Source organism: Melozone crissalis, unplaced genomic scaffold (assembly GCF_028551555.1).
Source record: "Melozone crissalis strain CALT ecotype California unplaced genomic scaffold, PUWL_Pcris_2 ptg000045l_1, whole genome shotgun sequence".
Taxonomy (NCBI): domain Eukaryota; kingdom Metazoa; phylum Chordata; class Aves; order Passeriformes; family Passerellidae; genus Melozone; species Melozone crissalis.
Window position 1 is genome coordinate 24771880 of NW_026535823.1, and position 13409 is coordinate 24785288.

Consider the following 13409-nt stretch of genomic DNA (forward strand, 5'->3'; position numbering starts at 1 on the left):
CGCGGGCCGCCGGGCGCGGGCAGGGCTGCGGGTTCGAGTCCCGCCCCCGGCGGGTGGGACGGGCGGGGAAGGCGGCGGTGAGGCGCGGCGGGGCACGGCCCGGTTGGGGCCCACCGGGTTCGGCGGGAGCTGCTGTTCGCAGAGATAGCGGTGGCACGGAAGCGGTGTTGCCCGGCAGCTGCCTGCCCTCTACCAGCCGTGCCAAAGCTGCCACGGTGCCCGGCCCTCGGCTGGGGCACGGCATCTTGCGGTGCGGCATTCCCCGCGCTCGCTGTCCCGGCCGGCGCTGCGATGCGGCTCACAGTGCCGGCAGCAGGGAGGGAAACAGGGAAGAAGAGCGGGAGCTGTCAGCCGGGATGCGCGATGGGAATGGGTGGAGATGAGGGTGAAAGTTCGTGAGGCAGGAATAGATGATGAAGACCTCGGCAGGAGCAATCCTAGGGCACGGTCTTTCCCTCTCTCTTCAGCCTGAGGTCCCGGCGCGGAGCCAGCCCGTGCCGGCGGCGGGGGCGACGGGTGGGCAGCAGCTCCCAGCCGGTGCGGCGGCGAGCGGAGCGTTCCCGCGGGATGCTCCCTTTCCCTTCCTTACCCTTCCCTCCCAACAAGCGCTGCCGTGATTTGGCAGCCGCTCGGACTCTGGACCTGCCTCTCCGCCCCGCATTGGCTGCCGCGGCCGGTGCCGCCGGGGCGCTGGGGGACACCGGAGGCAGCGGCTGGCGGCTCTCACGGGGACCATGAAGCTCCTGTGGCTGGGCGTGGATGTCTCCAGGGTCCTGCACCTGGCCGCCGTGTTCTGCCTGACCTGCGTGCTGCTGAAAGCCATCCAGCTGTTCCACCGGCGGCGGGAGCTGCTGCGGGCGCTGGCCGACTTCCCCGGGCACCCGACCCACTGGCTCTTCGGCCACGTCCACGAGGTGGGGAAGGGAGAGCCGGGGCCGCGCTGCCGGCAGCGGGGGCAGTGCGGGGAGCGGCTTTTCCGAGGGGCGTGTGGGAGTGATGCTGGTGGGACTCGTCCGGGAGGATTGCTGGGCGGGTGAGAGATGGGCATCCCTTTTCCCAGCCAGACCAACGTGCTTTCCCTGCCTGTGATGCTTAGCGAGAGCACGGCTCACGCAGAGCTCCGCAGGCTGCTGCAGACTGCGCGGTGGAAAGGGTGGTGGCTGCCTCGCAAGTAAAGAGAGCACGGTGTGGCATAGGCAAGGTCATGCCGGGCTGAGGTGCTGGAGGCAGCCGAGCCGCGCTGCTCTGTGCCGGGCCAGGCTCCAGTGTCACCTCCCTGCTCCTCTGACAGCCAGGGCAGGGCCGCTGCAGCTCTCCCTGTGGCTCCCTGGGCAGATGCTCGCTGCTCCCGTTATCCACAGGCACTTCATCTCCCCTCCCAGCTTGCGTCGGCCTCACGGCCAGGTGAACCTGACTATTGGTCGTTCTGAGCCACTTTTCAGCCATAGAACGCATCACAGGCATTGCATCCAGCGCAGGGGCTGTGGATCTACTTACAATTGCATTAAGGTCATGAGTAACTGAACCCACGTACATAGGCGAGCCTGGTTCTGGTCACTGGAGTCAGGGAGGATTATTCCCTGAGCTATGCACTTGCCCACACAGATCACCATGGCTGCCTTGGCAAACAGATTTTCACAACTCAGCAGCAGCCTCATGAGCTTGCCTGATGCAAAAGGCTTTTCCATATGCGCTAAAGGCTGCCTAAAATCACCTTGCCCGCTACTGGGCTCTGCTGGTGTCCTGCCGTGGCCACCTCTGCGGCACATTAAATAGCTGGCACCCTGAAAAGTATCTGAGAAATCAGGAGCAGACCTCACAGGACTTGTCTCTGTGCTGTGGCAGTGCCAGTTTTGCTGTGCTGGAGAGGACAAGCAGTCTTTTGGCAATGTAAGCATGAAGATGGGCCAGTTCAGAGCTTTGTTACACTGCCAGTTAGACTTTAAAACTGCAATTAAATAAAGTATGTTCTTCTGTTTGTTAGTTGTGACTATTTGCCCTGGAAGGAAATTTAACCATTTGTGCCAATCACTTGCTGTCATCATACCTAGGTTGCTCGTGCCTCAACTTTTACCTCAATGTTTTTATGAGAATTCCTTTTTTGAAGATTTAACAATTTGCTGATTAATGCTGCTGAATTCCCCAGAGCCTAACAGTTCATTGAGCCAGCAAAGAAACTGTCAATGCTCTGGGTACACAGTGAATACAAAGTTTGCACACACCTCAAGGGAGAACCTGTTAGCTGTATTCAGGGAGAACACCGACATTTCCTGTTCTGCTGATTTAACTGATTGTTTCCTTGTTTTGATCCAGGCCAGTTTAAAATCTCAAATGTAATTGTCATGCTCTGGGTGGATCTCCTTTGTTTTAAAGCATTCTCTGGGTATTAGTCTCTGCTTATCCAAGTCACTCAGTAGAAATGGCATTAAGATATCAGGAAGAGCTTGTGTAGAGCTGCTCAGTCTCACTGCAGCAGCATGGCTTAGTTAAACCCAGACTGCCAGTCCTGAGCTGACCAAACTGACTCCCCATGGCCGGGGTTGGTGGGAGGCAGAGGAGGGCAGGGTCACTGCCCTGCTGGCCCAGGGAGGGTGTCAGTCCATCCCTCGGCAGCCCTTTGTCCACTTGTGCCCTGTGTGGGGACGAGCCAGCCCCTCTGGCTGCCCGCAGCACACCCTCATGCTCAGATTTCAGCTCCTGTGTTCTCTCTTTCATTTGCTATCGGTGCGTAGTCATTAAAAGTGCCCTTAAGCCTCTTCCCGGATGCTTTTAGTGTTGGATCCATTTCAAACCTTGCATTTCAGCATGAGATTAGGCAATTACCTTTTTTTCTTAGACCCAAGTGGGGTTTATAGTTTACTTTTCAAGCCCCCAGGGGAAGAAGAAGTAGAAGTAATGGTCTTTCGTGCAGAGCTGGGTATGTGGAGCCGTGATTAAGGTGTGAGAGCTTTCTGTTCCTCTGCAGCTCACAGAAATTTACACCCTCTGCTCCAGGAGTGCTTGGCGCAGCAGGTTACTCACCTTGAGGGTAACCTCTCCTCTCAGATAAACGCATTCAATCCTCTGCCAGCACAGGGGTGGTTCTTGATAGCACAAGCTAAAGTGCTGCTCCAAAACAAGGTTGCATGCAAAATCTTCTAGGATTAGGACTTCTGCCAACGAGACTAACTCAGCACCTCCCAGTTACTTTCCATTACATTTTTTGTGATTCACAGCAGGACAAGCACAGGCAGCTGTATCAAAGGGGCTTTCACATGTTCAGGTGTCACTTAGCTAAAGGCACTGTGCCAAGCACTGCTTCTGCTGTAACTTGCTGAAGAGGTGGGTGCTGAGGAGAGCTGCCTCCTTTTGCCCCAAAACTTGATCCCTGAAGTCAGAGAAATTGATGGTTCTATTTATATTTATTAATATTAAGTGGTTCTATTTATATTTATATTAAGTTCAAAATCTTCAACCTGAGCGAGGGAAGTTGTAATAATTGGTTGTAGTTCATAATTCTGCTGAATGTGGGAGACAGCACATGGGATGTGCTGCAAGGACACCCCAGCTTGTGAGGAAGGGGGGCTCAGTCTTGGAGCTGAACCTGGACATGGCCCTGGCAGACACCCAGGACTCAGGAGTATCCTCTCTGAGACAAGCCACACGTGGCTGAATATTTGATGTGGGTGATTATTTGAGTATGAGCCATGTCCTGGGTTGAGAAACAGCAGCCAGACTAAAAGCTGAGCTAACTCAGCACTAAAGCAACTGAGCAAATATTCACTTGATACAGCCAGGAGGGTAACTTTGAGGCTGATTTTCTGCAACAGTATGCTGATTTAATTAATCTTCAAGCTTCAAGTCAAAGCAGCAGCAGCTATGTCAGACCTAGCTTACCAAAATCCTTCCCCCTGCATATTGGCCCAGAGTAGTTTCTCTTCAAAGAAAAAAAAATCTTACATGGTTTTGTCTCTGTGGTTTTCTTCCTCTGCATGTGACTGTGGATCTTTCCACTTGTTTTTTGTCTATTTCATGTACACAACAACACTGGCTGTAAAAGCAACAAAGCAGAGATTACTGCAGAATGAACCTGCCACTGCTGGTGATATGAAAGCTGGTGACAATGCTGCTCCTCAGATTGCAACTTCCAAGGACAGGAGATAAATCTTCCCAGGACTGCCAGCTCTTCATTGCCTGTAAAATTCAATTCCCAGAAACCAATGAATTCTTAATGTAATGTTATTAACCAGTGTTCCCTTCTCTGCACAATCCACTGGTGACTTTGGACTAATTCTGTGCAATTTTTCCTGGACACTGGCCTTCTCCTCTGAAATATCTGGAGGGGGCTGTGATTTCTCACAGCTGCACTGGGGTTTGTAGTGATGCTGTTGGCCGCTCTGTTTTCTCCCAGCTGCAGGGTGCTGATTGCTCAGCCATGTGCAAGTCAGAACGTAGTTGCATGCCACAAAATGCAGATGCTGGCTGGGGCAAATCTGTCTTCTATGGGGTGGCCATGGAAAAAGAGCAGATAACACATATGAGCTGATAGGCATCACCATGGTGCCCAAGGATGTTCTCTAGATTAAGTGATAAGGAAGAATTATTTTATAGGAGTTTTAAAAGCAGCAAACATCTCTACTTCCCATGCTTTGCAAGCATGGAGGAAAACCACCTTTTTTATCCTTACCTGGTTTTGTCCTCAAGAAGACATGCAACTTTTAAGACAGTGTATTGGGAGATTATAGATATATTTTTTTTTCCTCCAAACCTGTATATTCTTTCTCTTTTTTCTTCTCCTGAACTAGTTTCTCAAGGAAGAAGAGGTGCTGGACAAGGCAGAGCTCTGGGCCCAGAAGTACCCACTTGTTCACCCTATGTGGTTTGGGAGTTTCTCAGCATTCCTGGTTATCACTGATCCCGAATATGCCAAGGTTCTGTTGGCCAGAGGAGGTGAGAGATTATGGCTTCAGCTGGGGAGCAGCAACCCCAGCCTGCATATTTCCCATGCCAGCCTCAAAATTTACAGCAAGGCAGGGTTTCAGAGAGAGGTTTCCTGCAGAAATCGTCTCAAGGCATGGAGAGACACCACTCCTTCATGCTGTGCCCTGGGTGCTTCAGGCACAAGGCTGCAGGACTGACCTGACTCTAAATCCATTGCTGGAAAATCAGAATTCCTTAAGTTCTCCTTGAAAATTTAATTACTCAGTGCCTGATCCCAGCAAGGAAAAAACACTTAGGAGCTTTTTTCTAGATTCAGAGTTTTGGCTCCTACTATAGAGAAGTATCTTTAGTGCATCAAGAAAAACAGCTGCAGAACAGTGATGTCTGAGAGGGTTAATCATTTATCACACTGCACAGACTTTGGACTACCAATATGCTTGTTTTTTCCAGTGTGAGCATCTGCTTTTATATGTATTTATTGCTGCTGGCAGAGACAATGTTGTTTTGTGTTGAAATACTGGGAATTCTGCAGGGATGCCACTGGTTTTGCTTCATACCCAAAAATGAGAGCCCAGAGGGAGCTTTCAGCTGCAAACCTGGGTTTATGCTATTGAAACACTTACCATTTTATTTTTACCATTTTATTTTCTCTTTCTTTATTTTTTTAACAGATCCCAAGGATAACATCAGCTACAAACACCTTGTCCCATGGATTGGTATGTATTCCCAGGGCTTTGCCTGCAAGGAATGATTCTGAAGTTACTCAAAAGCATGCTATAAATAAACAGCATTGTACCTGTTCCTTGATGGAGTTATAGCTAAAAGCTTCCTGAAATTATTACATTTACTGAAAAAGGTGCTAAGTAGTTGAGTTTATTTTCAAGGAAGGAAAATTCAGACATAAAAGATGTACAAATACTTACATGTCCATAGCTAGCGAAGACTGGTGATGGGGAAAGCTTAAATTCATTGGAGGACTGGTGAAAAATACATCTGCTGTTCTGAATTTCTCAATTCCAGTAGTGTTGGTGATTTTTCTCAGAGACACCACTGTGCCATTTTGGTGAGCAGGACTTTGCTCAGCTCTGGGAACCCTGGGGCTGATGGCAGCATTTGGAAATGCCCTCTCACAGCAGCTCAGATAGCAGATTTAATCACACTCTGTGCAGGCTGAGGCTGTGTCTGCAGACAGCTGAAAGCAATCTCCTTGTACCCAGCTAAACATGCCTTGCCTGTGTTTCCCCAGGGAATGGGTTGCTGATCTTACACGGGCCCAAGTGGCACCAACACAGAAAACTCCTGACCCCAGGGTTTCACTACGACGTCTTGAAGCCGTACGTGGCCCTGATGGCAGAATCTACAAACGTGATGCTGGTAGGACTCATGATGCTCCCCTCTCTGCCCTGTTTGCTTCTCCCCATCCTGTCTGGTTAGGAGGTGAATGCTGGAGCAGGGTTCTCTTTTTCTGGTAGCTGTAAGGACACGCTGTGTCGTGGTGATCAATCTTTCTGAGTCACCCCGAATCCCTGCCCTTGAGCTGGAAGGGATGAGCAGCCCTTGGAAGGGATGAGCAGGTTGAGCCTCCCTGCAATGACAGTGTCTCTGGTACTACTGCCTTGGGATCTGTGGCTGAGAGTTCAGGATTGAGTTATTGCCATCCCATGCATGATCTCAGTTCCAACAGCAACTTCTTATAAGGCGTTTGTCTAAATAAAGAATTGAGGTAAATAAATGTAATTTATTTTGCAGATTTTGGATTTTATTTGGAGGATTTTGGTAAATCTGCCAAAAATAAAGGTTGGAGCGCAGCTATACTGTGACCTAAGGTTAAAGGTTATTATTTGCTGTCAACATACCCATGACTGGACTGCAATCCCTGCCATGGCTCACAAACAGTGAAACTGCATTGTTCTTCAATCCACTGGTGCTGGGCGGGATGGAAACCAGTAGGAATTACAGGAGAAGGGCACCAGGCTTTGTGCATGTGAACTGGAGGAGTCTGGATGCTGGATCTATCCCTTCTCCTTCACCTCCCTCACTCCAACTTCCCTGGCAGCTTCAAATAGATCCTGGCTGGATTCCTCCTACTGGCCCAGGGAGCAGCCAGGAGCCGGGGGCTGGAGACCCAGGAGAGCTTTTGCAAGGCTCAGAAGTGCCTGGGAGTTTGAAATTCCTTGGGCACAGCGCCAGTTGTCTGAGCCCGTGCCACCAGGTGGCAATCGTAGCCTGTGCTAGGACGTGCATCTGTCCGCATAAGCCTGGTTTGGTGCTGTGGAGTTCAGATGTCACCGCGCTCCTCCCTCCCCTCCCTGTCTCAGCTTTGAAGTCCACTCCTTCCTTACAGCCTCGAGGGAATAGTGGATTCATCATCACTTCGTTTCTGCTGGGGAAGAGAGGCAGGATTTATGATCTCTCTGGGGGTACCCTATGTGAAGGGTTGAGCAAGAGCTCCTGTATTACTTGCTGGCAAAACACACTGGCACAGAGATCATGTGACAGAAAAAACCTTGCTCCAAAGTTTGTGTCCTGGGCACAAAGCTGAAATCTGCTCAAGAAGGCACCCAGTGAAGCCCAATTCCAGTATATGCTGCTCCTGTACAGAAAAACGTACTGCATCCTAAGAAAGATTTGGGTAACTCCCCATCACCCCGAAATGCACCTGTCCTGGGCTTCTCCAGGTGCTCTTGCCTCAGGATAAGGTGCAGCAGGGCTCACCACCACCAGGATCCAAGAATAGCAGCTGCCTAAGGCAAATCTCATATTAACCATCCCACTCTGGGATTTTGCTAGCTGGCAACTAGAGATCCCCTTCTTTTTTTTTCTATTTCTGTGGGATGTATCTCTCTCTGAGCACTCATTTAACCAGGGAGTGACTACAGATCACGCAGAGCCAACCCTTTTCTTCTCATTTCTGTCTCCTTTGTGCCCTAGGATAAGTGGGAAAAGCTGATAGCAGATGGGAAGCCAGTGGAGCTCTTCGAGCACGTCAGCTTGATGACTCTCGATAGCATCATGAAGTGTGCCTTCAGTTGTCACAGCGACTGCCAGACCAACAGGTCAGTGCTGGCTGCCCCAAACCCTGGCAGGAAGTTTGCAGCTCAGAAGGGAAATGGGCGAATTGCTTGTCACTGTGCTCTCACAAGTTTACAAGCTTCCTATTCCCCTCTCTCCAGGAAAAACACCTACATCCAGGCTGTCTACGACCTCTGCCACATGGTGCACCAGCGCCTCCGCATCTTCCCCTACCACAATGACATCATTTACTGGCTCAGCCCCCACGGGTTTCAGTTCAGGAAGGCCTGCAGGATCGCTCATGACCACACAGGTATTCCCTGCTGGCATCCTCTCCCAAAGCTTTGGGCAGAGGCAGTCAGGTTTTCTCCTTGCCTGTGCAGTGAATTCTGCGCAGAGGCTCAGAGCTGAGATGCAAGCAGGGCATCAGCTTGCAGTAGTGATCTGATCTAGGCAAGAAACCAAGGGGTCTCTCAGCTCCTGGATCATTAAACTGGACTGTTGGAGGAATTGCCCTCTGGAAATGCTCCTGTAAAATGGCCAGAGACTGGTGAGACAAGAAATGGACATTGCAGGCAACACCAGTGCAAGGAATGATTTTCCATTCCAAGCCAGGTGTGACTTAAATGCATGAGAGGTGTGTAAAGTAGGCTGAGAAGTCCATGGTGAACAAAGAAAAGGGTGACAATATCCATGGCATTTGTGGCCATGCTGCTGGAAAAGCCAAAGTGCCTGGGATGCAGAAGCACAGGTCAAATGCATCATGGGCTGAGCAGTGCTCATCTCCTTGGGTGAAGTTTACATTCAAACCACAAAGTTTGAGATGAGTTTTTGAGATGCAAAACTTTGGGTTTTACGTTCAAAGTTTTGCAGCTTGGCATCTCCTGGCCCTGCTGAACCTTTAACTCTTTCTGCCCCAGACAAGGTGATCCAGGAGCGAAAGGAATCCCTTAAAGATGAACGGGAATTTGAAAAGATCCAGAAGAAGAGACATTTGGACTTCTTGGACATTCTGCTGTGTGCCAAAGTGAGTGGCAAGGAGTGTATGTGTGGCAGGACACAGACTGCAAAAGCAAGTCAGTCTTAGCAGGGGTGCCAAAAGCCACCAGAGACCCTCAGGACTGCAAAAGTCATTAAAAAAAATTAGCCCAGTCCCACCCAGTTGAAGAGAGGCCAAGGTGATCCAATTTTCCATTGCTGAAGCGTTGGCAGTGTCTTTTTGGATATACAGCATGCAGAGGGATTCTGTAGTCCTGGTGGCTTAATAAGGGGGGTAAAGAGATTTAAAAGTAAGGGAAAGGAGCTCTGAATTCAGTGTAAACAGACTTTGATTTTGTTTACATGTATCACACAGGTATCATCACACCCCTTTTGCAAAAGCTGAAAGAATATAATGGTCCCTACTGGGATAGTTACATATTTTTATATATATGTGTGTGTGTGTGTTACTGTAATATATATATAAATTTTATGTATGTGGGCCACTGAGAGTGTCTCTGGACTGTAGGATGAGAATGGAGCTGCACTGTCCGATGAGGACCTGCGTGCTGAGGTGGACACGTTCATGTTTGAAGGCCACGACACAACAGCCAGTGGCATCTCCTGGCTCTTCTACTGCCTGGCAACCCACCCTGAGCACCAGCAGCGCTGCAGGGAGGAGATCCAGGGCATCCTGGGGGACAGGGAGACAATCCAGTGGTAAGGCTGCACCAGTTTCTCTGCTGGTCACTCCTTTCCTATCGCTGCCATTTCTAAGTGAGTGATGCCTTCAAGGCTCCAAAGCTGGGGGTGCTAAAGGTTGCTGCATGCACAGAGACTTCACAGATCCTTCAGTTAAGTCTGGAAGGGACATTCTGGATGCCATCCCAAGTCCTGGGCCACCAGCACTGCTCTTGGCTCTCTCCTGTTTTCTCACCACAGGACGTCATAGATGTGCTTTTCTCTTTTCACTGTTGCTTTGCACTTGAGCTTGTTCAGTGGCTGCTCAGGCTGTTCAATGTGGCTGAGCACTGTGGGTCCCTCTGTTCTGTTGCAGTCTGCTCAGGGGCGGGGTGGCTGTGGCTGAAGGGACCTCCCAGCACAGGCATTGGGGGGGATGTGGGGCTCAGCCTGGCTGTCCCAACAGGGAGGACCTGGGCAAGATGCCTTACAGCACCATGTGCATCAAGGAGAGCCTGCGCCTCTACCCGCCCGTGCCCGGCGTGTCCCGGCAGCTCAGCAAGCCCATCACCTTCCCCGATGGACGCACCCTGCCCGAAGGTCTGTACATCCCAATCCTGCTGCCTCTGCTCTCAGGCACCAGCTGCATCCTGCTGGCACACCTGTTCAGCCAGGGCTGTGCAGATGTTGGCTTGTTCCTTTGTCAGTGAGCCCTTGTCTCCTCCTCAATTGTTTTCCAGGCAGCGTCACTGCAATAAGCATTTACCTCATTCACAGAAATCCTGAAGTATGGAAAGATCCTTTGGTGAGTTTTTTTTTTTGATCTCCTAATAGTTCTTTCCCTTTGTGGTGTGTGACGATGTTTGCAGAGGTCTTAGGACGAGGGAAGAGACGAGAATCTGACTCCATGTTACAGAAGGCTTGATTTATTATTTTATGATACATATTATATTAAAACTATACTAAAAGAATAGAAGAAAGTATTGCATCAGAAGGCTAGCTAAGAATAGAAAAAAAAAAGGAATTAATAACAAAGGCTTGTGTCTCGGACAGAGAGTCCGAGCCAGCTGACTGTGATTGGCCATTAATTAGGAACAACTACATTAGACCAATCACAGATCCACCTGTTGCATTCCACAGCAGCAGATAATCAATGTTTACATTTTGTTCCTGAGGCTTCTCAGCTTCTCAGGAGAAAAAATCCTAAGGAAAGGATTTTTCATAAAATATGTCTGTGACAGTGATGTGCCTCTTCCCATGTACCCTGCACCTGTTAGCAGGAGACAATAATTCTCTCTCTGCTATGGGGTTCTTCATAAATTAAGGGGTGTCACATTTTTCAAGAAACCAGTCAGTAGTGTGTTCTTTAAATAATCACTTTTGCTTGCTGCATATTCTTCATTTCCAGGTGTTTGACCCTCTGCGTTTTTCCCCAGAGAATGTCTCTGGCAGGCACTCTCATGCCTTTCTGCCTTTTTCTGCTGGAATGAGGTAAAGGCAACTGAACACTGAAGGAGTAGTGGGCAGAGACCACCACCTGCAGTCCTGGCCCTGCAGAATTATATAGTTAAATTGTTAAATGAGGATATAAGTGTTTGTGCAACAGAGGGGTTCTGATACCAGCAGGCAAAATGGGAAGGCAGCATTGCCAAGCCCCTTCTGGGGACAGGGAACTGATCCCAAAGCTGTGGGACATCCTGCTGGCATCCTGCAGGGAGTCTGCAGCATTCTGAGCTCACCTGCTCTCCTCTCCTTGATGCTGAGACCCCACCCCACCCTCCTGGCCTTTGATTCTCCCCTTTTGCCTTCCTCCCAATCCTTCCCTTTGCCCTGTGCTGACTCCTTCAAGGCCAGCACCTTGCAGACCTTCCCTGCTTGGAGTCCCACCACCTCATCCCTACTGGCCTGTCCTTTGGCTTCCCCATCTCCCTCCTTCTCCGTGACCACACATCAAGCTCCTGATGTTCCTCTCCATTCCTTCTGCTCAGCCCCTGCCCCTGGGACCCCCTGAGCTCAGAGGGGGAGGATGTGTGCTGGTGTGGGATGGGCTGGGGTGGGCTGTGGGGTTTGCTGTGTCCCACACTGGGATTGGGCTGTGTGGGATGGGCTGTGGGGTTTGCTGTGTCCCACACTGGGATTGGGCTGTGTGGGATGGGCTGTGGGGTTTGCAGTGCCCCACACTGGGATGGGCTGTGGGGTTTGCTGTGCCCCACACTGGATGGGGCTGGCTGAGCTGCTCCCTTTCCCTGCAGGAACTGCATTGGGCAGCAGTTTGCCATGAACGAGATGAAGGTGGCGCTGGCTCTGACCCTGCTGCGCTTCGAGCTCCTGCCCGACCCTGCCACGCCTCCCCTGAAGATCACTCGGATCATCCTTCGCTCCAAGAATGGGATCCACCTGTATTTAAGGAAGCTCCGCTGATGCTGGCACACATCCTGCCTTCACCAGAGGGAGGGACCGAGCAGATGAGGGGCCGCGTTTCTCTGGGGTGGAAGTGCAGGGCAGGATTTGGGGATGAGCATTCCTGATTTCTGTGCTTCATCCACCAGCTAAAGCCCTTTTCAGGCGAGCCCCAGGTGGCTGGGATGCCATGGCACAGAGCCATCTGCTCCAGGGCACTGATCTGAGAGCAGCCAGGCATGGCCACACTCTCTGTCCCCTTGCACTGCCATAAGAGCAGGCCTGGCCTGAGCTGGGAACACCTGCAGGTCCCACCAGCCTCCTTCTTACCAAATCCTGCCTTCACACTCGTGCCCTGGCCAAATCTGTGGCCATTTCCAGCCCTGCTCCATCATCAGCACCTTCCTCAGTGCCTGGAGGTCAGCCCTCCTCTCCTGCAGTGGGGACAGCTGTGACAGATCTCTGTCTCACTTCTCACACTCAGTGGGCCTCTGATTTGTTGAAAGCACTGATTCCAGTTGGGGCTCTGAAATCGTGCCCAAACTGCAAAATATTCTGTAATTTTTGTCTTAATAAACCAATAATTTTTCCTGCAAACAGCAGCTGTGTTTTTTATATTGCTGGTGCTTGCTTGCTTCATCACAAATGCAGTGTAAAACTCCTTTAGAAATGGAAGATGGATAGGAAGCCCATGAGCAGCAAGAGACCATCCTGGACAGGCCAGGAAACTGCCTGTGGGTCTCCAGCCAGCACAACATCTCCTTCCATGGACAACTCTTCAACAGGGGCCCAATGATCAATCATCAATCAAAATTCTCATAGGTAGAAAGTGTGTCTGGGGGTGGGTGGGGTTTCCTTCTTTATTTTTAGTATTATTTTATTTTCTTAAGCTGATAAAATTATTAAGTTGATACACTGGAGGACAGTAGTGAGCTGCCCTCTGCCTCTGCAGGAATCATTACTGGGATAGAATATCACACACCAAACTGTGAAATCCCAAAAGCTGGGAGAAGGCTGCTGTGCAGATGACTTCATACAGGCTTCACCCTGCAGGGTCTGGTTTGCAGGGGTGTGCTGGGACAGCCCAGGAGAAAATCCACTTGCTCCAGGTGCCTGTCCCCTCTTCAGACACGAGGTGCAGCTCTCGAGCTGAAATCAGAATTATGCAATGGAGAGAGGCAGAGTATGCTCATCAAAATGTCAAAAGTTATGAAACGATGAGACTCCACAAGCTCTTTGGAGGGCCATGTCAGGATACAAAATTATTTTGATAAATTGAAAAACTGCTATTGTGAATGGAATGCGAGTCCATAAGCACAAGAGCAGGCACAGGCATGGCACAAAACCAAGAGAAAAAATGACTGACAGGCAGCAATTTCTCCAGTGGATGTTCTGTACACAGAGACACAGAAAAGGTC

General features: G+C 50.3%; 1 protein-coding gene across 1 annotated transcript; it reads left to right on the forward strand.

Moving 5' to 3' along the window:
* The first annotated feature begins 143 nt into the window (after positions 1-143).
* LOC128942951 (cytochrome P450 4B1-like) lies at positions 144-12588 on the forward strand. Its single transcript, XM_054285683.1, has 12 exons — positions 144-914; positions 4785-4929; positions 5592-5636; positions 6167-6294; positions 7852-7976; positions 8094-8245; positions 8853-8959; positions 9440-9630; positions 10058-10191; positions 10332-10396; positions 11000-11082; positions 11844-12588. Exons 1-12 carry the CDS (start codon positions 735-737, stop codon positions 12010-12012), a joined length of 1524 nt encoding a protein of 507 aa, XP_054141658.1. The 5' UTR covers positions 144-734; the 3' UTR covers positions 12013-12588.
* The last annotated feature ends 821 nt before the right edge of the window (positions 12589-13409 follow it).

Bases quoted from the DNA above. Each gene is read 5' to 3' on its own strand.
- LOC128942951 (XM_054285683.1), top strand. From the start codon at position 735: ATGAAGCTCCTGTGGCTGGGCGTGGATGTCTCCAGGGTCCTGCACCTG. The intron at 8,246-8,852 runs GTATTCCCTGCT...TTTCTGCCCCAG, and splicing joins GATCGCTCATGACCACACAG to ACAAGGTGATCCAGGAGCGA. The intron at 9,631-10,057 runs GTAAGGCTGCAC...CTGTCCCAACAG, and splicing joins GACAGGGAGACAATCCAGTG to GGAGGACCTGGGCAAGATGC.